Source organism: Microcaecilia unicolor, chromosome 1 (genome assembly GCF_901765095.1).
Source record: "Microcaecilia unicolor chromosome 1, aMicUni1.1, whole genome shotgun sequence".
Taxonomy (NCBI): domain Eukaryota; kingdom Metazoa; phylum Chordata; class Amphibia; order Gymnophiona; family Siphonopidae; genus Microcaecilia; species Microcaecilia unicolor.
Genome location: NC_044031.1, coordinates 456,259,916 through 456,284,957, shown reverse-complemented (window position 1 = coordinate 456,284,957; position 25,042 = coordinate 456,259,916). Strand labels below are relative to the sequence as shown.

At 45.3% G+C, this 25,042-nt stretch overlaps 1 protein-coding gene across 1 annotated transcript in view; it reads left to right on the top strand.

Moving 5' to 3' along the window:
• LPIN2 (lipin 2) overlaps nt 1-25,042 on the top strand; it is a 324,810-nt gene that overhangs the window by 189,395 nt on the left and 110,373 nt on the right. Inside the window, 1 exon segment of the mRNA XM_030213059.1 lies at nt 7,275-7,344. Coding sequence (XP_030068919.1) covers nt 7,275-7,344 — 70 coding nt within the window.

Sequence of the window (25,042 nt, the reverse complement as noted above, 5' to 3'; positions counted from 1 at the left end):
TAAGCTATGCTAGATCCCTCTTTATGCTATCTACACCATCAGGAGTGTCTACCCTATTACAGATTTTGGTGGTATCCACAGAGAGAAAAAAAATGCTAAGATCAAGACCAATCCCTGTGGCATACCACTGCAATCATCCTTTCCATCCAAGTGACCTCTGTTTCCCACTGCCCTTTGTCACCTTCCACTCAACCAATTTCTAAACCAATCAGACACATTACAGGCCATAATGAGAACACTCAAGTTTATAAATTATCTGTAAAGAACCATGTCAAAGGTTTTGCTAAAATCTCAGAAAACCACATCCAGCACTAATCCAAGATTCAAGTGTTTAGTCAGCCAGTCAATGAAATTAATCAGATTCTTCTGACAAGACCTACCTCTAGTAAAAGTGTGCTGCCTCAGGTCTTGCAAACCATTGTATTTCAGAAAAATTACTTGCCTCTGTGTTTGAAGCTTTTTTTTTTTTTTTTTTTTTTCTTCCAAATTTGTTTTATTATTTTCCATTAGAAACATAACAGTATTCACATTTTATCTTTGTACAGACATTAGAGTTCCTCTTTCAGCTAACATGTTTCCATCTAATACCCTCCCTCCCCTATTGTAGTCCCTCCTCTTAGGAAGTTTTGTGACCAATTCTCTTTAGACTTGTCCATGTGACACATCGATCTGGGGTGTCCGAGAGGTTAACCATTGTTCATAAGGGTTCCACGTTTTATGGTACTGCGGAACCCGGCCAGTGCGTAAGGCTGTCAATTTCGACATCAGATGAATATAGTCCAGTTTCCGCAACACTGACCGCTGTTCCGGAAGTGTAGGTTGCTTCCATGCCGCCGCCAGCACCAATTTGGCGGCCACGAATAGTTGTACGGCAAAGCGGTGTATGGCATTAGGAATTCCTGTAGGTCTAAAATGGAGTAAGCAGTAGTCCATTCTCATCTGGTAGTTCTCTCCTGTAACTTCACCTAGAAACTTCAATATCTCCCCCCAATACTTCTGCGCATGCTTGCATGCCCACCACACATGAATCATATCCCCCACTTCTCCACATTGCCTCCAACACAAAGCTGACCCTGTTTTAAACATTTTAACCAAGCGATGGGGAGTGTAGTACCAGCTGTATAATATTTTGTGACCGTTTTCAGTCAAGGCACTAGACACCGAAACTGCTAGCAGAGATCTAAGTGCCACTTTCCACTGGGGCTTTGTGTAGGTTTCCCCCATGGCTTTCTCCCACCTTGATAGGTATCGCTCCACTGGGTTAGCATGTAGAAGTAGTGCCCTATATATTCTTGAGATGCTACCCCTTCCTCCTCCCTTCATCATCCCCTCCTCCAATTTAGTTTCTTGTAGCTTTAACTCATCCTGTGCTCTGCGAGCTATAAAATCCTTCACTTGATAGTACTGAAAAGCTTGTAGGGGAGAGAGGCCATGCTCCTGGCATAATTCTTGGAATGGCACCGTCTTATCTGTTTCCCACATTTGGCCTAATTCACAAAGCCCCATCTCCTCCCATCGCTGGAAAGCTTTATCTTGTTTGCCCGGTCTAAACTGGGGAGCAAAGCGAAGGAACATATGCCTAAAATATATTCGCCCCGGGAAAAAGTGTCCCCTAATCTTACTCCACGTCAATAGAGGCCAGCGCATCATAGGCGGGCTTCCCTTGATTATTTCTCCTAAATCTTCCCGTGATAACCAGGGGATAGCTCGCAGCGGGAAAGGTCCCATCCATTTTTGTTCCACCCTTGTCCAGGCCTTCCCTGTATCCTGAAGCCATGTAGCTATTACTCTAAGGTGGGCTGCTTGTAAGTAGTGTGTGAAGGAAGGAACTCCCATCCCTCCCCTCTCTTTCGATTGATACAGGATTTCTCTTTTCACCCTCGGGGGTCGTTTTCTCCAAATAAACGAAAATACCTTGTTCTGTAGACCTCGCAAAAATCTATCTGGGATGGCTATGGGCAGGGCCATAAAAAGATACAAAATTCTAGGTAATATAACCATCTTAACTGCATTGATCCTCCCACTCCAAGACAGTGTCAATCCCTCCCATCGATGTAGTTCTGCAAAGAGCTTTTTTACCATTTCTGGGAAATTTGATTGGAATAGCTCATCTAAACTCCTCGGAATATTGACTCCCAGATATCTAATATGTCGTGCAGCCCATCGAAATGGGGAAGTAGTCTGCAACTGTGTTTTTTGTGGGGCTGGGATATTTATATCTAACGCTTCTGACTTGTCTAGGTTAACCTTGAAGCCAGATACTCTCCCATACGACTGGAGCAACTCTTGTATCTTTAGAATTGCGGGTCCTGGCTCCCGTAGCATAAGTAGTATGTCATCCGCAAAGAGGAGCGCCCGTGTTTCCAGGCCCCCCACCCGTGGTCCCCTGATATCAGGGTGCGTTCGTATCTGAATAGCCAATGGCTCCATAACTATCGCAAAGAGCAATGGTGATAGCGCACAGCCTTGTCGGGTCCCCCTATGTAGTTGAAATGGCTTGGAGAGTCTCCCATTTACCCTTATCGATGCTAAGGGTGCCTTATAGATCAGTTTAAGCCAGTGTGTAAATCGCCCGGTGAAACCCATCCTACCCAGGACTGTAAACAGGAAAGGCCAACTCACCCGGTCGAATGCCTTCTCTGCGTCAAGGGATAGCAGGCACATAGAAAGTTTATGTTCCTGTGTGTGATGTATCATGTGGAGGGCCCTGCGGATGTTATCAAAAGTCTGTCTTCCATGTACAAATCCCGTTTGGTCTTCATGAATTAGTGTTGGGAGGTATCTCTGGAGTCTGGTCGCTAAAATTTTTGTAAAGATCTTGTAATCTACCCCCAACAAGGAAATCGGCCTGTATGATGCACATAATTGCGGGTCTTTTCCCGGCTTAGGGATAACTGTAATGTTAGCCTGATTCCATGTGGGGGGGAGCTCCTGACTAAATTCAAGTGAATTGAAGACCTTTAATAACAGTGGAGCCAACACTCCCCCAAACACCTTATAAAATTTGTTGGTGAATCCGTCAGGCCCCGGCGCCTTACCTATAGGAAGCTCCTTGAGAACCCGCAGGAGCTCCTCTAGCTCAAATGGGTGTGACAGGACTTGATCTGCACTAACTGCTAGTTTAGGGAGTTCTATGTCTGCAAAATAATCCTCCATTTCCTCTTCCGGTACCTCCTCCCCTGCCATATATAGTGTTTTATAAAAGTCCCCAAATGCCGCCTCAATATACTCGGGGTCTACGCGTGTTATCCCTCCCTCATCTTTTAGACTCACCACCACATTCCGGAGTGTAGTTTGTTTAAGTTTATAAGCCAAAAGCCGGCTGGCTTTATTGCCAAATTCAAAGTGGGACTGGCGGACCCGCTGAAGTTTTTCTGCCAAGTCCGCCAGCTCCAGCTCATTTATCTGTTTTCGCAGTCTATGTATTTGATCGATAATCTCCACTGCCGGCCGGGGCCCATCTCGGTGAAGTGCGGTTTCCGCCTTCCCCAGTTGTCCCCGCAGTTCGGCTTCTTTGGCTCTCTTTGTTCTCCCTATGTGGGTTTTTAATGCTATCAGATGTCCGCGCATGACTGCTTTGAAGCTCTCCCAAAGTACTATAGGAGTCACTTCCCCAGTGTCATTGAACTGAATGTATTCCTTAATATGTCGCTCCAGGCTGAGTATGTTAGCGGGCTCTTGGAGCAAAGTATCATCTAGTCGCCAGCCCCCGTTTTCTCGTCGGGTCTTAGGAAGGATTAGTTGTAATAATATGGGGGAGTGATCTGTCCATGTACGGGGTAGGATTTGCTGTGAACCTATAAGCCCCTGCATTGCAGCCTCTCCCAGCCAGAAGTCTATCCTCGATGAAGACTGGTGCACTGTCGAGAAATAGGAATAGCTGCGTTTGGTATGGTTTGCCTGTCGCCAGAAATCGACCAGGTGCCAGCGCTCAATAAATTCTTGTAGCGCCACCCTATCTCTTTGGCCATATCCTGTATGTAGTGAGGAGTTGTCTAAATGGGGCTGTAGCGTTAGATTAAAATCCCCTCCTATCAGTAATGAGCCCTCTAAGTGTTGTAGGATTATCTGGTCTAGCTCACAAAAAAAAGATCCCTGATCTGCATTAGGTGCATAAATATTAACTACTGTGTATACCTGCTCTGCTAAGGAAAAAATCACTAAGATGTAACGTCCCCCTTTATCTTTAACAATTTTTTGTATCTTCCAGGGCTTAGCTCCGTTAAATGCTATTAATACCCCTTTATTTTTGACATTATCCCTATTGGATGCAAAGTATATACCAGGGAATTTCTTATGTTGACACAAGTGTTCATGCCTAGGTAGGAGATGTGTTTCCTGTACCAGGGCCACATCCGTCCGAAGGCGGAGTAGCTCCCTGAACAGGAGCTGCCGTTTTCTAGGAATATTCAACCCTCGTGCATTAAGCAGTAGAAAATTTAATTCAGCCATGAGTTATCCAAGATAATCGTATAGATTGCTTAAATTGAGTGTCCCCTCCTGTGACTCTCTCCCTTGCTTTCGAGTCATGGTCACGCTCCTCACAGTATTCACTCTCTCCCTTTTGTTCCCCTCTTCCCTCCCCCCTCCCACCCATCCCATCTTCTTCCCCTCCCTCCCTCCCCATCTTCCCCCCAAAAATTCTGTAGCTGCCCGCGTTAAGAAACGTGGGTAGTGTAAGGAGAAAGTGGAAGGCGGATGGTACCTTTCAAGTGCCCCCACAGGTTTCATTGTACTAATTAACAATCCTCGACTGGCATTTTTGTGAAAACTATAACCCAACAATATTTATACAGTGCCTCACTTTGTATAACTCTATTAACTTTTGCAAACTATTTCAAACCTTTTTTCCTGACTTTACGTCAAGCAGTGTCCTGTGCCCAACCGTCTTATAAACCCAAACAAAAAAACAGCACCACGGGCCTTTAAAATGGAACAAAGTTCTTTAATGAATGAGCCTTGACCCGACACGGGCCGTGTTTCGGTGACTAGCACCTGCGTCAGGGGTCACAGTGATGACGTGGAAAACTTGGGGAATAACTCGAATATTTTCATCTACAATATTCCTTACCCCACGTCTCATGTAGTAAAAGCTACAAAGCACCAAGGCACTTTCACTTTCTGTATCAAAATGGATGAAAACCACTTTCTGTATCAAAATAGTTTGTACTTTGTTCCCTCTCTTTTGTTATACCCAACCGTCTTATAGTCATGTCTCTTAGTAGGTTGATTAAGGGCAAAGTCAGGTTATCTTGGCAGCCGATTGCTGCCGCTGTAGGCGTCGTGTTCCCTTCCCCGCTCTCTGCCATTTTGGGGGAGCATCCGATCTTCTTTGTGGTGGTTTCAGTGCCTTTAGTGACTCTCCCAAGTTTTCTTCTGGCAAAATCTCCTTGGCCTCCATCAAAGATCGGATTTGTTGCATCTTTCCCTCCTTGTAGAAGACCAGCGCGAAGGGGTGTCTCCATCTGTAACGGATACCCATCTCTTGTAATCGCTTGGTGACTGGCTTTAAATCCGCTCTGCGCTTTAGAGTGGCTGCCGCCAGATCTTGGTATATTTCTATTTCATACGAATCCCATTTAAAGTTTGGGGTCTGGCGCGCTATGTTTGCCACTTGTTCCTTCAGCTTATAATCTTTGAAGCACACAATGATATCTTTGGGTAGATTCGTTCGCGGAGTTCCGAGCGCTCTGTGAGCCCGCTCTAGATGGATCGCTGATTGTTCCAACTGGGTTCCGCTCGTAGCCAGTAGATCCCGTACTAGCCTCTGAATCGTGTCCTCACAATTTGAGTATGTTGGTGTCTCAGGCAGGCCCCTAAAGCGCAGATTGCATCTCCGGCTGCGATTCTCTAAATCCTCCAGTTTATCCAGGATTTGCTGTTGGGAGGTCTGCAAGTCTCCCACTTGTTGGTCAAGTGTGTTCAGTGTGTCATCGTGGGAATCCAACCGGGTCTCCGTATCTTCTAGTCGGGCCCCCAGCTCTCGTATTTCCCCTCTGAGATCTGTTCCTAAAGTTGCCAGATCGCCCCACATGGCTTTCAAGTCCACTTTGATTTCTTGTAGCCATTGTTTCCAGTCAGGCCATTGGTCCTCCTCCGAAATTTCTGCTTCCATATCTTCTCTCTGGGGCTCTGCAGTCGATGTGCTTGCCATTTGCTGTTCTTGGGTGTGCGCCGCGGCCGCCATTTTGTTCGCCGCTTTTGCTGTCCCCGCACCCGGGAAGGCGAATCGCGAAAGATCCACTTCTGCACTTCGCGTTCGGCACAGCTGTTCGACCCGCTAAAGTAAGCAGTGATATTTAGCGGCTTTATGGAAAGTTCCCGCGTTCGCGTCGGGTATTATTTCTATTTTTTCCCTGTGGGTCACTCGGAGCTCTGTCTTCAGGCAGCCATTCCGCCGGTGACGTCACTTCCTCCCTGTGTTTGAAGCTTTTTGATTAATTTATTCACCATAGAGGTCAGACTAATCAGGTTGTAGTTCCCAATCTTCTTACTTTCACTTTGTGGAGAGGGACCACATATGCTTTTCTTTAGTCCTTCAGGACCACTTCCAACTCTAAAGAAGCATTGTAAAGGTCTGACAGCAGAGCCACCAGAATGTCCCTAAGTTCCTTTAGTAACCTCAGATGTATTCCATCTGGTCTCATCACTTTGAATGATTTTCACTGGACTGCTCGCAAGGAGTTAGCAAAACTGAAAACAGACAGAGTCTTTCACGCTTCCTTGTCTATTGTGTTTGTTCAAGTTCCTATGGATATTAGGAGAGGGCTATACATAAGCTTTGCAGGTATATGTAACAAAAATAGATTTTTAATTTATAATCCCTTGGAACTATAGGTGGTCTCTATTATCATTTTTTTTCAATGGCTTTGGGTGCGAACTAGTCTTTTGGAGGAACAGCTCGCATGATTGGTCCCTCCCTGTCTTCCCATATTTGCAGCCCAACATCTCCCCTCTTCCCCCGTCCTCACCCTTGTGGTCTAGCATTTCTCTTTCCTCTCTCCCTTCCCCTCGTCACATATGGTCCCCTCTTTCTTCTCAGCCTCTATTATCCAGCATATCCCTGTTTGTTTCTTCTTCTCCCCCTCTGCAATCAGCACCCCAAGACAGGTGTGGGACTCTCTGGTCTAGAGGTCATTTTAAGCCATTCAAAGATAACAAAATAAATAAAATCCCAAACTATAAATATATATTCAGTTGGGAGCCCAGGTGTATATGTCTATGAATTTTATTTTAACCCCCTGTTTTCCTCACTTACATTTTTTTTTTAATAGGTATTACAATTGGACACTGGCCGCTCCCATGGTCCTTAGTTTACAAGTTTTCCAGAAAAGCTTGCCTAAGGTGAGTTAACAAATTGCAAATCATAAGTAAGCATTGAATCCACTGCCACCCACCCCTAACTCAACTCTTCATTGATAGTCAATTATTCTAATTAGAACATCAGGAAAGATTTCATAAAGATTGCAAATTATCACTGTCTGAAATGTCTATATGCATATACCAGAAGCCTAAGAAATAAGATGAGAGTTTAGACTATATCGCATTGAATGAAAAATGATATATAAGTGATAAGGTCAATAGAATTGGTGGAGGGGTAGCATTGTATGTTAAGGAGGGCTTTGAATCAAATAGATTGAAAATTCTGCAGGACACAGAACACATCTAGGAATCCCTATAGAATTGAAATTCCATATGTAAAGGGGAAAAGGATAATGATAGGAGTGTACTATCATTTACCTGGCCAAGATGAACTGGCAGATGAAGAAATGTTATCAGAAATTAGGGAGGCTAAGGCTAACAAACTGGGGAACACAGTAATAGTGATTTCAGTTACCCTGATATTGACTGGGTAAATGTAACCGAAGGGCATGCTGAGGAGGTAAAATTCCTTGACGAAATCAAGGACTGTTTTATGGAGCAGCTGGTACAGGAACCAACAGGAGGAGGAAAAATTCTAGACCTAGTCCTTAGTGGAGTACATTATGTGCGGCTGCTTGATATCAAATCTGATCATATTATGATCACTGTTATCGGCTCTGGAGTAAGTACATACAGGAAATCCAATATATTTACATTTAACTTTCAAAGAGGAGAATATGATAAAATGAGAACAGTGAAAAAAAACTTGGAGTAGCTAGCTGCAAAGGTCAAAAATTTACATCAGGCATGGATGCTGTTCAAAAATATCATATTGGCAGCCCAGGCCAGTTATATTCCATGTATTAAAAAAAGGAAGAAGGAAGACCAAGCAACAGCCAACATGGATAAAAAGTGAGGTGAAGGGAGCTATTAGAGCTAAAATAAAATCCTTCAGAAAAATGGAAGAAGGATCCGACTGAAAATAAGAAACAGCATAAGGAATGGTAAGTCAAATGTAAAGTGTTGTTAAGGAAGGCAAAGAAGGTTTTTGAAAAAAAGATTGCGTTGGAGGCAGAAATTCAGTAAAAACTTTTAAAAGTATATTAAAATCAAGAGGCTAGCAAAAGAATCGGTTGGACTACTAGATGGTTGAGGGGTACTCGGGGAAGACAAAGCCATCTTGGAGAGATTAAATTAATTCTTTGCTTCAGTCTTCACCAAGGAAGATTTGGGAGAGATACCAGTGCCATAAATGGTATTCAAAGTTGACGAGTCAAAGAAACTGAATTAAATCTCTATAAACCTGGAAGATGTAATGGCGCAATTTGACAAATTGAACAGTAGCAAATCGTCTGGACCAGATGGTATTCATCCCAGAGTACTGATAGAATTGAAAAATGAACTTGCAGAACTATTTTTAGTAATATGTAATTTATCTTTAAAATCAAGCTTGATACTGGAAGACTGGAGGGTGGCCAATGTAATTAAGGTTTTTTTTTAATGTGAGAGAAAATGGTATGATTGCACCTGGATTACCAAACTACAGGATTTTAGTTTTACTAGGATTTAACTTCAATTTATTAATATCCACCTAATATTGGACTTTATATATCCTAGCTTCCACCAAACATACCAAATCCTTCTGAATATCAAGAACTGGTGGTAATAAAATATTCTCCGAGGACAAGCAGGCTGCTTGTTCTCACATGTGGGTGACTAACAACGGCAGCCCCAGGACCAGAGATTCTCCCTAGCAACAAAAGTTTGCTAGCCTCGTGACTCCGTGCGCACTGCGCATGCGCGACCGTCTTCTTGCTCGAATGCGAGCGTGCTCGTCAGTCTCGTTTTTTCCACTGCTCGGGACGCTGCTTTGCTGCTTCTCTGCCCCAGAGACCTCCTCGCTGCGGATTTTTCGTCTTGCTTTCTTCTGAGTCTACTCAGTATTTTCTTAAAAAAATAAAAACTTAAAATAACTTTGCTTTATTTTCTTTCGTCTCTACCGCTAAGTTTCCTTTCTTTTTCGTTAGCAGCCATTTTGGCTGCCCATGCGGGTCTTTGTTTCCCTTTTTCTTGGTGTTCCTTTTTCAGGCACCATCGCGTTTGACCTCGCCGGCGTTAATTTTCCGCCCATGTCCGCAAAGCCTACCAGCGGCTTCAAAAAGTGCACTCGGTGCAGCCGGACAATTTTGCTCACTGACAGGCACGTCTCATGTCTTCAGTGTTTGGGAGCTGATCATCGCCCCAATGCCTGTATGCTGTGCCTCCAGTTAAAGAAGAGGACCCAGGCGGCAAGACTAGCTCAGTGGAACGTTCTGTTCGGAGCTAGGTCCGGTTTTTCGGTATCAACGGAGCCAGCGGTACCGAGGTCGTCGCAGGTATCAATGTCTGTATCGGAGAGTGCATCGATGTCCGGAGCGCAGGTAATGGCTGTCCAGAGATCCCACGCTGGTAGCAGTGAACCATCGAGTGGGTCTCCACCTACCTCGAGGGCTCCTGTTCTGCAGGCCTCCTGGGATCGATCTCCTTCGGATCCGGCCCCGAGGAGATGTGTGGATTCCACGTCTTCCTCTTCGCTACCGGAGGGTACCGTTGGCATGCTTCGAGCGAAGGCTAAGAAGCATCATCGTCGGTCACCCTCCCGACATGGTACCGAGAGCTCCGGGACGCTGAAGGATTCAGCTCCCGAGAAGCGCCGACACCGGGAGGATCGCTCGCCCTCCATTCAGGAGGTGTCGGTGCGCTCTTCTCCGGACAGCCCGGTACCGCCTCTGTGCCCCAGGCAGGTTCTAGCATCATCGCCTGTACTACTACTACTACTATTTAATATTTCTATAGCGCTACAAGGCATACGCAGTGCTGCACAAACATAGAAGAAAGACAGTCCCTGCTCAAAGAGCTTACAATCTAATAGACAAAAAAAAAATAAAGTAATCAAATCAATTAATGTGAACGGGAAGGAAAAGAGGAGGGTAGGTGGAGGCGAGTGGTTACAAGTGGTTACAAGTCAAAAGCAATGTTAAAGAGGTGGGCTTTCAGTCTAGATTTAAAGGTGGCCAAGGATATGGGGCAAGATGTAGGGGCTCAGGAAGTTTATTCCAGGCGTAGGGTGCAGCGAGACAGAAAGCGCGAAGTCTGGAGTTGGCAGTAGTGGAGAAGGGAACAGATAAGAAGGATTTATCCATGGAGCGGAGTGCACGGGAAGGGGTGTAGGGAAGGACGAGTGTGGAGAGATACTGGGGAGCAGCAGAGTGAGTACATTTATAGGTTAGTAGAAGAAGTTTGAACAGGATGCGAAAACGGATAGGGAGCCAGTGAAGGGTCTTAAGGAGAGAGGGGTAGTATGAGTAAAGCGACCCTGGCGGAAGACGAGATGGGCAGCAGAGTTTTGAACCGACAGGAGAGGGGAGAGGTGACTAAGTGGGAGGCCAGCAAGAAGCAGATTGCAGTAGTCTAAACGAGAGGTGACAAGGGTGTGGATGAGGGTTTTGGTAGAGTGCTCGGAAAGAAAGGGGCGGATTTTACGGATGTTGTAAAGAAAGAAACGACAGGTCTTGGCAATCTGCTGGATATGAGCAGAGAAGGAGAGAGAAGAGTCAAAGATGACCCCAAGGTTTCGAGCTGAGGAGACAGGGAGAATGAGAGAGCCATCAACAGAAATAGAAAACGGGGGGAGCGGGGAGGTGGGTTTGGGGGGGGGGGGGGGGGGGGGGGAAATGAGAAGCTCGGTTTTGGTCATATTTAATTTCAGGTGGAGTTGAGACATCCAGACAGCAATGTCAGACAAGCACTCTGAAACTTTGGTTTGGATGCAAGGCCTGTACCGGCTCCTTTGCCTTTCTCTACAGCCACTCTGAACGATAGCCTCTGGGCATTTCTACCAGAGATTATGAGAGAGCTGTTGCGACCATCTCCGGTACCCTTGGTGCTTGCGCCGTTGGTACCGTCTGGTTCAGTACCACAGGTGCTTGTGCCGTCGGTACCGTCTGGTTCGGTACCGCAGGTGCTTGCGCCGTTGGTACCATCGAGAGAGGCGACGGTAGGCTCATCGCCCATGATGCGGTCTCCGACGCCGGTACCGCCTGCCACCCAGGTAGATTCCCCGCCGGCGTCTTTGGAGGAAGCTTAATCGCCTGCGGCACGGGAGTCTTCCTCTCGACACCGTCATGGAGGAGAGCATTCCTCGACGTCGATGCGGGCCCGGCTTCAGGCTGAAGTTCGTGAACTTATGTCTGATTCCGAAGCAGAGGCAGACACCAGGTATTTCTCTGACGAGGAATCCTGTGGTCTTCCCTCTGATCCTACTCCCTCGCCTGAGAGAAAGCTTTCTCCCCAGGAGAGTCTTTCCTTCTCCTCTTTTATTCGAGAAATGTCTACGGCCATTCCCTTCCCTGTGGAGACTGTGGATGAGCCCAGGGCTGAGATGTTCGAGGTCCTGGACTATCCATCTCCTCCTATGGAATCGTCCACTGTTCCTCTCCATAATGTCCTCAAACAGACATTGATGACGAACTGGGCGAAGCCACTAACTAATCCCCACATTCCCAAAAAGATTGAATCCCAGTATCGAATCCACGGGGGTCCAGAGTTGATGAAGACCCAATTACCTTATGACTCTGGTGTGGTGGATTTGGCCCTTTAGAAGGCCAAGAGTTCTATGGATTATGCCTCGGCACCCCATGGGCGTGAGTCTAGAACTATGGATTCTTTTGGGCGGAAGGCCTAGCATTCTGCTATGCTGAAGGAATAGTGATGCACAGACTCTCATGGCTGCGTGCCACTGACCTGGACAGTACAGTCCAGCAGCGTGTGGCGGATGCCCCTTGCCGGGGGGGATAATGTTTTTGGTGAGAAAGCCGAGCAGGTGGTGGAGCAGATCCACCAGAGAGACACTGCTTTCGACAAACTCTCCCACCGGACGCCTTCAGCATCTACCTCAATTGGTAGACGTTTTTATGGGGGAAGGAGGAATGCTCCCTATGCTTTTAATAAGCGTAGGTACAATTCACCTTCCCGACAGTGTGCTCAGGCTAAGTCCCAGCGCACTCGGTCTTGTCAACAGCGTGCGCCTCAACAGGCCCCGGCAGCTCCCCAGCAAAAGCAAGGGACGGGCTTTTGACTGGCTCCAGTGCAGCGTAGCCGAGATCAAAGTGTCTGTGCCAGACAATCTGCCATTTGGAGGGAGGCTAAAATTTTTTCACCAAAGGTGGCCTCTCATAACCTCCGATCAGTGGGTTCTTCAAATAGTCTGGTTAGGATACTCCCTCAATTTGATATCAAAACCGCCAAATTGACCACCGGGAGCGCAGTCCTTCAGCTCCCACCACAGGCAGGTACTTGCAGAGGAACTCTCCGCCCTTCTCAGCGCCAATGCAGTCGAGCCTGATCCACCGGGGCAGGAAGGGCAGGGATTCTATTCCAGGTACCTCCTTGTGGAAAAGAAAACAAGGGGGGATGCGTCCCATCCTAGACCTAAGGGCCCTGCACAAATATCTGGTCCGAGAAAAGTTCAGGATGCTTTCCCTGGGCACCCTTCTTCCCATGATTCAGGAAAACGATTGGCTATGCTCTCTGGACTTCAAGGATGCTTATACTCATATCCCGATACTGCCAGCTCACAGGCAGTATCTTCGATTCCGTCTGGAAACACGGCATTTTCTGTACTCTGTGCTACCCTTTGGTCTCGCCTCTGCGCCCAGGGTGTTCACAAAATGCCTGGCGGTAGTGGTGGCGTCTCTACGCAGACTAGGAGTGCATGTGTTCCCTTATCTCGACGATTGGCTGGTGAACACCTCAGAGACAGGACATATACAGTCCATGCAGATGACTATTCAACTCCTGGAGCTACTAGGGTTTGTGATAAATTACCCAAAGTCCCACCTTCTTCCAGTACAAAGACTAGAATTCATAGGAGCTCTGCTGGATTCATGGACGGCTCGTGCCTACCTTCCAGAGCAGAGGGCCGACAATCTCCTGGCTCTCGTCTCTTGGGTACGAGCCTCTCAGCAGATCACAGCTCGGCAGATGTTGAGATTGCTCGGCCACGTGGCCTCCACAGTTCATGTGACTCCCATGGCTCGTCTTCACATGCGATCAGCTCAATGGACCCTAGCTTCCCAGTAGTACCAAGCTGCGGGAAGTCTAGAGGACATAATCTGATTGTCCACGAGTTTTCTCAATTCCCTGCATTGGTGGACAATTCGATCCAATTTGACACTGACGTTCTTTTCAAATTCCTCAGCCACAAAAAGTGCTGACCACGGATGCATCTCTCCTAGGGTTGGGGGGCTCAAGTTGATGGGCTTCACACCCAAGGGAGTTGGTCCCTCCAGGAACAACGATTTCAAATCAATCTTCTGGAGTTGCGAGCGATCTGGAACGCTGTAAAGGCTTTCAGGGATCGGCTGTCCCATCAAATTATTCAAATTCAGACAGACAATCAGGTTGCCATGCATTACATCAACAAGCAGGGGGGCACCGGATCTCGCCCCCGTGTCAGGAGGCCATCAGAATGTGGCTTTTTTGCTCGCCAACACGGCATGTTTCTCCAAGCCACGTATCTGGCAGCGTAAACAGTCTGGCCGACAGGTTGAGCAGGATAATGTAACCTCACGAGTGGTCACTCAATTCCAGAGTGGTATGCCAGATCTTCCAAGCGTGGGGCACCCCCTTGGTGGACCTCTTTGCCACTCAGACCAACCACAAGGTTCCTCAGTTCTGTTCCAGACTTCAGGCCCACGGCAGGCTAGCGTCGGATGCCTTTCTCCTTCATTGGGGAGAGGGCCTCCTGTATGCTTATCCTCCCATACCTCTGGTGCGGAAGTCTTTGCTGAAACTCAAGCAAGATCACGGAACCATGATTCTGATTTTGCTCTTTTGGCCCCATCAGATCTGGTTCCCCCTTCTTCTGGAGTTGTCCTTCGAAGAACCGTGGAGATTGGAGTGTTTTCCAACTCTCATCACTCAGAACAAGGGGGCGCTTCTGCATCCCAACCTCCAGTCTCTGGCCCTCACGGCCTGGATGTTGAGAGCGTAGACTTCGCCTCCTTGGGTCTTTCAGAGGGTGTCTCCCGTATCTTGCTTGCTTCCAGAAAAGATTCCACTAAGAAGAGTTACTTCTTTCTGTGGAGGAGGTTTGCCGTTTGGTGTGACAGCAAGGCCCTACATCCTCGCTCTTGTCCTACACAAACCCTGCTTGAATACCTTCTGCACTTCTCTGAGTCTGGTCTCAAGACCAACTCGGTAAGGGTTCATCTTAGCGCAATTAGTGCTTATCATTACCGTGTAGAGGGTAAGCCGATCTCAGGACAGCCTTTAGTTGTTCGCTTCATGAGAGGTTTGCTTTTGCCAAAGCCCCCTGTCAAACCTCCTACAGTGTCATGGGATCTCAATGTCATTCTCACCCAGCTGATGAAACCTCCTTTTGAGCCACTGAATTCTTGCCATCTGAAGTACTTGACCTGGAAGGTCCTTTTCTTGGTGGCAGTCACTTCAGCTCGTAGAGTCAGTGAGCTTCAAGCCTTGGTAGCCCATGCTCCATACACCAAATTTCATAACAGAGTAGTCCTTCGCACTCACCCTAAGTTCTTGCCGAAAGTGGTGTCGGAGTTCCATCTGAACCAGTCAGTTGTCTTGCCAACATTCTTTCCCCGTGCTCATACCCGCCCTGCTGAACGTCAGCTGCACGCATTGGACTGCAAGAGAGCATTGGCCTTCTATCTGGAGCGGACAAGCCCTCACAGACAGTCCGCCCAATTGTTTGTTTCTTTTGATCCCAACAAGAGGGGTGTGGCTATAGGGAAAGGCACCATTTCAGATTGGCTAGCAGATTGCATTTCATTCACTTATGCCCAAGCTGAGCTGACTCTTGAGGGTCATGTCACGGCTCATAATGTTAATGCCATGGCTGCGTCAGTGGCCCACTTGAAGTCAGCCACTATTGAAGAAATTTGCAAGGCTGTGACGTGGTCATCTGTCCACACGTTCACATCTCATTACTGCGAACAGCAGGATACCCGACGCGACCGTCGGTTTGGGCAGTTAGTGCTGCAGAATCTGTTTGAGGTTTAGAATCCAGCTCCTCCCCCCTAGGCCCATTTTATTCTGTTCCAGGCTGCACTCTCAGTTGGTTAAATTGTAGGTCAATCTCAGTTATGTCCTCGCCATTGCGAGGCCCAATTGACCATGTTTGTTGTTTTGAGTGAGCCTGGGGGCTAGGGATACCCACATGTGAGAACAAGCAGCCTGCTTGTCCTCGGAGAAAGCGAAAGCTACATACCTGTAGAAGGTATTCTCCGAGTACAGCAGGCTGATTGTTCTCACGAACCCACCCTCCTCCCCTTCGGAGTTGTATCTTCCCTTTATTGCTTTTTTACTGCACTGACGAGCACGCTCGCGTTTGAACGGGAAGACGGCCGCGCATGCGCAGTGCACACGGAATCGCAAGGCTAGCAAACGTTTGTTGCTAGGGAGAATCTCCGGTCCTGGGGCTGCCGTTGGACGTCACCCACATGTGAGAACAATCAGCCTGCTGTCCTCGGAGAATACCTTCTACAGGTATGTAGCTTTCGCTTCATCCACATATGACGGCAACAGTTCACCCAGGCCCAATTCTCTTTTACCAAGTGTAGACAAAGTCAGACAATAGCTGTGATCAGGTCTTTCTGCATATTACAGCTACATTTGACATAGCTTGCCTTCAGACCCTTTTGAAGTGCCTTTAGGCATTGGGAATTTTTCCAAGAGCAGCCAGGAGAATGCAGGCACTCTACAGGTCACTAACAGAGCCTATTGTACCCAGAGTAATCTGAAAATTGATTGATTTTGAGCATGTGCGGGTGTTCCTGCACCACCTCAGACTTCCCCTGCCCTTCAGTCTTTTAACATCTGCAGACGTATGTGGTACCTCCTTCACACCCCTTCAGTTTTCTTTTCAATGTCCAAAAATCCATTCTTGCTCCCACACTTGTGCTGCAGTTCATTGGGGCATGTTTAGACACCACTGTAGTAAAAGCCCTTTTACCTGAAGACAGGTTAAAAAATATCCAAGCAAAATATCTCCACTAAGCTGCACTTCAGCTTGCAACATCCTCCAGCTCCTGGGTCACATGTGTACTTCCACTGGCCAGATTACATATGCACCACCTTCAGTGGCATTTCAACCTACACAGGAATCAACATTCTCAAGCCCTCAAACAAATACAACCACCAGACATTATGCCTTCTACTTCAGCGGTGGCTTCAGCACCCATACCTCTCAGTGGATGCCCTTGTCAATTTTTATTACATTGATTAACCCTGACAACAGATGCATCTTTGCTAGGGTGACGTGCACATCTTCACTGGAAAACTCAGGGTTACTGGAATCCCTACAAACAAACTCTCCTCAAACATACTAGAGCTCAGAGCGATCTTCAATGTGCTCAAAATGTTGGATTCATTCTCAGGTTCTCATTAGAGCAGTCAAACAAGTTACAATGTTCTACAGAAACAGGGAGCATCAGGTTCTCCTTGTACCTCTTAAAGCACTAAAAATATGGAATTTAGCAGTCGAGCTAATCACCCTTCAAGCAACATACTTCCCAGATCAACAGGATCAGATAGTAGTCTGTCACAAATTAAATCCTCATGAGTTTACTTCCCTGAAAACCTAAATACAGGAACTGATGAAAATGTAAATATGAGGAGGAAGTGACATCAGCCGCTGGGATGGTAGCTTGATTTTTGGGCTCCTACTCCCATCTCATGAATTAGCGATTATTTCACACCATAAGTGCCTTAAAAGCGACTCACAACTTGTTTTCTATTGCTATTAAAACAGCTGTGTCGCAAAAGCTGAAAATGTTAATATTAAGGAGTTCCTTTGACAGTTCCGTCGGACAGGAGGGGAAAAGGCCTCCCAACCTGCTTTGCGCGCCCTTTGTCACTGGCTCATGATATAGACCAGACCTCACCAGAGGGTTCAGCCAACAAAGAATGTGCTCAAATTGTCTTGCAGAGTTTGAGCCATGACTTTACTATTTTACAGATTTGCATGCAGATCTAAAAGATAGGAGAGGGGAGTTGGCTTCACAGATTGATTTTCTCCATAGAGATGTCTGTGATCTTGGGGCATGCCTTGAGCACGTGGCACTCCAGGTAGAAGAGCAGGGTAAAGCTGTGCTGGATCTATAGACAAAATACTCTTCAAAATACTCTTTACTGACACAATAAGATGGACGATATTGAGAATAGAGGTCACCGGGTGCTGGAGAACAACAATCAATGAAGAAAATGTGCTCCGGTAGCGCAGACCTTATGCCAACAAGCTGTTAGGATCGGGTGGCAGCACGCCTGATATGGAACTGGATAGAATGCACAGAATATTAGGGGCAATTTCTGATAATCACCTCATGATATAGTAGTACGCTTTGCTCGCTATATAGATAAAGAACTCATCTAGCAAAAGACCTTTCCAATGCACTACTTCAGTATCGAGAGGCTGCAATGTAAGTTTATCAGGACCTATCTGCGTTCACCTTGGTGAAGCACTATGAGTTCAAACCTGTGTTGGAAGTCCTGAAGCGGGAACAGATTAAATATCGCTGGCATTCCTTTTAGCCCTCTGCTTCCCTTTTAAAAGTACCATGTGTAGAGTAAGAAAGTTGGATGAAGCCTGGAAGGTTTTGAGGGATGCAGGCCTTCTGACTGAGATGCACCCTGATGCTAAGTCCACAACAACAACCTCTGCTAAGTTGGGTGAGACCTTCTAGCAAGCGGAAAAGATTGACCTGGAAAAACACTGATACTTGACTTGAGTTGTGGACAGGGTTTATATTGCAGACTGAAGTTCAGTAATTGCTCTGCTTGAGCCCAGTGACAGTTGACCTTGGCTGGATTATATTATGGAGCTTTATCTTGTTCTACTGGATTTTATCTTCCTTCTGGAGATTTTTTTTTTACTATTGGACTTGGATGCTGAGTAGTTTTAAATCATGAGCTGCTTTAATGATGAGAAATGTGTGAGTGAGTGGTTATTGGGGTGTAGTGGTTTTGTTTACATGGGCAACAGTGAGTGAGTGGATGTTTGTGAATGAGTCATATTGAGGTAGGGGCCAAAGATGATCGAAAGGTGGGTGAGTCACTTCCTTCTTTTATCCCACTCTAGATCCGATAGGGTCTGGGGTTATTGAGAGCTTAAGGATTTGGGTTTTGGAATGAGAAGGTTGGGGTGAGAGAGTTGGGAGTTGGTTTTAGTTTTTTTTTTTTTTTAATATCTTAAGTCTTTTTTAAGCAACACTTTAATGGGGAGATATTTGAGTTCATATATTTATCTGTGGGATGTTATATTGTGTTACCTGAGTCTTCTGTATGCCTGAGGTTTGTCCTCTGATAGTAAAATATTAACTTTGAAAGTCAGTGGCCTTAACTTGCTGAGAAAACGTAGTCAACTGTTTCAGGAATTGATCCATCAAAATGTACACATTGCTTTTGTGCAGGAAACTCATCTTCATAAGAGTCACGAATATAAGCTCCATCATAGTGTGCCCCCACATGTTGTTTTTTGTCAGGCAAACAGGACACTAAGAAAGGGGGGGGGAGTAGCCCTCGTATTTCACAAAGATCTCAGTTTACAGGTACAGATGGTTAAGTGTGATCCTAATGGGAGATGTTTGCACAGATTCTCTTAGAACAAGTTAAACTGACAGTTGCAAACATTTATGCCCCAAATACAGGTTAAGTTGACTTTTTCAATATGGTTGAAGTACAATCGGGGGATTTCTTAAAGGTACTTTTCAAAACCCAAAAATAGACTCGAAAGGTAGTTGTTTTGTAGAGAATACTAACTGTTGTAGCATTGAAAGCCCTTTTAAGAGAACTTTGTTTGATGTATGGAGAGAGGAAAATGGACAGCAAAGGGATTACACTTTCTATTCTTCTCTCCATGCTTTCTGTTCACGTATTGACTATATTTTTATGGATACCTCTCTGAGGTCAAACTGGAGGGGCCAGTATTGGGAACATAACCTTTTCAGATAATGCTCCTTATTGGGTGGGTTTGACTTCTCTCCGAGATTAACCTAATGAGAGGTTCTGGACTCTAACACTAGTCTGTTTTAAGAATGATGAGATAGTACGGGACTATAAGCAGACTTTTAGGGACTGCTTAAAGCACAGTCTAAATTCTGTTTCCCCTTTCCATATATTGTTTGGGATGCTTTAAAGATAGTCACAAGTGGATTTTTTTCTGAAGCCTGCTGCTAGGAAAAACAGAAAGCGGGAAGCTCTTAGAGTCAGTACTTGAATCAGATTTCTCACCTTGAAACAAACTGGGTCCAGAAGGACCTTGAGTGCATTAAGGGCAGCCTGATTGTTGATGGAGGATTTATATCAGGAAGATTTGCAGTTGCACTTGATCAACTTAGACAAAAACATTTTGAATATACGGGAAGGCAAGCTGCTTGCTGGCTTATAAGTTGTATAAGGCTAGTTCAAAGCAACTGGTGGGGAAAATCAAAGACCGCTCTGGTCAGCTCCTATATAAATGAGGTCAGATTAGAGTACACTTTAGGGAATTTTTAGAAGAATTGTAAACTAGGGACCTCACAATTCAAACCAGTGACATACAAACTTATTTAGAGGCCTCTAACTTGCCTACCTTTGCCTCCACTCAGAGGGACAGCTTGATTGCAGCAGTGACATCTGAGAAGGTTCAGAAGGCATCAAAGCGCTGGTGTCTGGCAAATCACCAGGTTTGAATGGACTTCCAGTTGAGTATTATAAAACCTTTGCTCCTGAGCTGTCCTCCTTGATAGCGGAAATAATGAGTGGGTTTAGAGAGGGTGGCCCTGTACTCATTCAGCGCTAGACACTTGGATTTCTGTCATCCCAAAGAAAGGGAATGATAAAGCAGAGTGTCTTTCCTATTGCTGAAGATCATTTCTTAACACTGATGTGAAAGTTAAGGTTCTAGTTGTGATACATGGAAAGGTGTTATCTACTCTGGTCCATTCAGGTCAGGTAGGTTTTATCCCAAAGAGGCAGGCGGTAGATAATATTAGAAAAATGGTTAACTTAAGCTACTTATCTTGTCAAAGAGCACAGCAGGCCTTTTTGTTGGGGACTGATGTGGAAAAGGCTTCACTGTTAGTTTCTAGATCAGGTGTTGTTTAAAACTGGGATGGGAGATGATTTTCATAGGAGGGTGAGGGGGTTATATTCTAGTCCCCATGCCTGTTAGTCAATGAGGGAAACTCCACTATGTTCTCTCTCACCAGAGGGACTAGGTAAGGATGCCCATTGTCGCTGCTACTCTTTGCACCAATAACAGAGCCATTGGCTTTGGTCATACATGCTAATCCATCTATTAGGGGAGTGGTGATGAGGGACATGAAATATAAGATCAGTCTCTTTGCAGACGTGTTGTCTTTGACTTCACTGATCACCATACTTCCTAACATGCTGGCAGAACTGAAGGCCTACTCTCAGGTCTTTGGCTTTAAGGTCAACATGGAGAAAACTGAGGCACTTAATCTTAATTTAGATAGCCACACATTACAGGTACTGAAGTCTTCTTTTCCCTTTCATTGGGTTAAAACTGGGTAGAAATATTTGGAAGTTTGACTGCAGCCTAAATATGAACAACTTTGAGGCCAATTATCCCACATTATTTTTGACTATACAAGTGGACCTAGAACACTGGAAGGAACTTTCACTTGGTTTAATAGGATTTCTATGATCAAAATGAACGTTCTGTCCAGATTGCTGTATCTTTTCCAGGTCCTACCAGTGGCATTTCCAAAGAGCTCTATAAAATCTCTCCAAGACTATATTTTCTAGGTTATTTGGTGTGATAGAAAACCTAGGTTCTCAAGAACAGTTTTGTACCAAGACTCAAAAAAAGAGGTCTTGGGTGTTCCCAAACTTTAGCTTTATTATGCAGCCCAGGCAAGAGCGGCTATGGAATATTTCCAAAATCATCCTTATAAATAATGGGTGAGTACAGAGCAGAGTCAGGTTGGGGTCTCTATACCTTTGAGTTATTTGTTGCAGCTTCCCAAATGCCATCATCAGCTGGAGAAAGATGACCTATCCAGTGATTTTACATATTGTTTGGCGGGCTAATCTCTGAATGCAAACTCTGATTTGCAGAATTATCTGCAGGCATCTGTGTGTGTATACTACACACTATCCAAACATTGTGTTCACATGTGATGTCTGTCAAGTTTGTTGTGTAGATCTCTAGCTTAAGCACATGTTTACAGACTCCTGACTCAGACCCTATCACAGAAAAACGGTCCGTGGTGAGTCAGCTTGAAGAATTGCTTATTAAAGACACCCTGCCATTCTCATCTACTCCACTTTCTGTTCTTTCCAATATAGGAGCTACATCTGATTTTCAGTTGTCTCATTATACTCACATTTGCTATAATCCTTTGTTCCCACGTGGGTTATTACCATCAGGAACTTAAGCCTAGCCCCCTATGCATTCTGTACTCTTATTCCTTGTAGGGATTTGGCAAGGGATTACAATCTCCCTCCAAAGTTATAAAAAATAAAATAAAATTGAAGGAGCATTTGACTGAGGAGTATATATTTTTAGAGGATGTCTTTGAAGATTTTTTTGTATACCAAACATTCAGTGGGAATACTCTGGCTTTATTAGGGACTCCCTTCCTGTACCTGTGAAACATAGACAGCAATGGGAGCAGGACCTGAGTACAGTTTTTATAGCAGCTGAATGGGAGAAAATGAAATAATCCTTGTCAAACATTGCAGTTGCATCTAGATAATTTATTGTTGGTTTATGACCCTGGACTGCCTCAACCATTGGTTTCTTCAGGCCAATCCAGCTTGTTAGCATAAATGCAGAAATGTGGGGGATATATGGTGGACATGTCTTAGGATGCTATCATTTTGGAGGAGTATTCAATTAGAGATTCTTTGGATAACAGGGTTGATGGTTCCCTGGGACCCAGGGATTTTTTTGCTCAGAGAAATCACAAGGTTTCATAAACATCAGACTGTATTAACTAGACATCTTCTGAATGAATGTATAACAAGGAATTGGACAAGCCAAATTAGAATGGTTTACATCTCAAGTAGGAAAGGATTTCTTGGATATTAAACTTTGTATGCTAGTGAATAAATTATCAAATTCTAGGGAACTGCTTTCAATTAGAGAACTTCTTCCTCACTTATTTGGCATTTTATTTTGGAGATAGGATTATCAAAATAAGAAATTCCTTACTGCTACAACAAACGAATCCTATAGACTATCTAGAAAAATTAGTCTCCTAAAGAGAGGGCATTACATCGGATAGAATATGGACTCTGTTTACACTACCCTCTATTTCGGTTATTGAATCCTGTTTACATAAGTATGCCAGGTCTAACTGTTGTGTGTCTTGCCCAATTATTAAGGCATGCCCCATTGGAGTTCCTTTTGTTTCTGCTGCAGAGCATAAGCACTTTGAATGGGAGGATGTTTCCAGTAGAGAAGAAAGCAAGTATCATTGGCATTCCTATACCAAAGGGCACGGCTGTACAACTGAATGTCACAGCTAATTATAGACCAGTAGCCTCTATAACTTTGTTGGCCAAAGTGATGGAGGGACTAATGGCATTGCAACTCACAAACTATTTGGAGCATCATGACATCTTGCATGAGTCCCAGTTGGGCTTTATAAGTGGGTGTGGTACAGAAACAGTATTGGCTACACTACTGTTGGTAGTTAGGCAAGAAATTAGTGTTGATAAACAAGTTCTTTTGATGCAGTTCAACATGTCCAGTACATTTGATCTGGTAGATCATGATCTCTTCAGTGGCGAAGCTAGGTGGGGTGCAGGCAAATGGATTTCTCAAAAAAAAATCAGGCAGCTATGTGCATGCACTGCTGCCTTCCCGCTTGCACGCGGTGCACTGACCGTGGTGCCACAAAAAACAGGATGCTCAGAATTGTTGTCGCCTGCCAGACGCCAGTGCCTGCTCTAACACTAACAGCACTGGGTCTGAGACCGAGAACAGACTGCTGCTAACTAAAGAAGTGAGCAGCCTGACCCCCGAACCACCTGCACAGCCTTACCACAAGGAAAGGAACTGGCTGGCTGAATAACTGGCCGCTGCTGTGTGCATGGACAACCCACTCTCAGAGAGCGCTCTCGATGACGTTCTCATCGCTTCTCCACTTCTAGGGATGGAGCCAGGCCCAGGGGTCCTCTTCAGGCATGGCCGTGGTGTGGTATAGGCTGCAGCCCAGCTGTTCAGCACTTAGACTCTGAGCCTTGGCTTCAGCTGTGTGAGCTGAGCTCTTCTCCGACTGCTACAGGCTGTGGTGGGGTAAGGGACTAAGCACGCTGTGCTGGCTGGCTGGCTGGCTAACTATGTGTGTGAGCTGGGGATGGAAACACTAGCTGTTTCAGCTAAAATATCTCAGGGCGGGGGGGGGGGGGGGGGGTGTTACAGAAGGCAATCAATGGACAGTCTTCCTAATCTTAGCCCATGTGGCAGGAAAATGGGGGGAGGGGTGAGAGAGAGACATTCATACACCCTTCTGCCAATAAAATTAAAAAGGGAAGGGGTGGGGTTGTGCGCACAAGCCTTCTTTTGTAGCCCATAAAATAAAAAAGGGGAGTGGGTGGACTGGAGAGAGAAGCACACACACAACCTTCTTTTTTTTTCCAGCCCATAAATTAAAAAAAATAATAATAATAAGGAGGTGAGGGGAGGTACACACACAGCCTTGTTTTTTTCAGCCCGTAAAGATTAAAAAAGAAAGGGGGGAGGGGTGGTGAGGCGCACACACACACACACTCTTCTTCAGCCCATAAAATACATGTAAAAAGGGGACATAATGGAAATAAAATACACTGGAGGGGGGCAGAGCAAGATGGTCAAAAGAAGAGAGGCGTCATCAAGGGAAGCAAGAGGGAGATTTCGTAGGGGGGGAGGAAGCAAGCGAGGCCCAGAGAGGAGGGGGGCCATGGAAACAAGAAGCAATTTCCAAGGAGGTTGAAGAAAACAGGAGATGGAGTGTTCCTATCTAGTCCATTATACGGACTTTAGTTCACCCAAAACAAGAGCAAATGCTGATTATTTAAAAAATAAATGCGTGGTCTAAAGCTGTTCCAGTTGGATAGGCAGTGCCTTAAAAGGCGGAGGACAAAAGATTTTTTTCTTTTTTACTTATTTGATAGCTTTTTTAATTTATTTGAAAGCTTCCCATATCTAGATATAAATATCATGAAATAAAAATTGAACATCACTAAAACAGCTTAACAATTATTATAGCTGGTAGAAACTGCAGTTATCTCTGTATTTTGTGCTCATTTTTCTACACTGTCCTATATCATACAGATGGCAAAAACCTTTTTCTTGATCTTAACTGTTGCTGTAATCTGCCTTTGGGAGGCCTGGTGTTATAAAGATGAATTATACTGAAATTAAATGGAAGTAAGATTAAACTCTTCTTTCTTTGGGATACATGGAATCACATCTGTATCTGTTGTCTGTTTTGGTGACCCTTTACAAGGTGAAAACATCTCTGCATGAATACAGGCAGTGAGGGGGGGGGGGGGGGGTCCCTATAGCCAGCACCTCCAAATGACATAATGATTTAAAATGTAGAACAAATTAGTACTCTAACCAATTAAAATAATACTTCCTCTGTGTACATCCATGTGCTGCACAAGCCAGCACATTTAA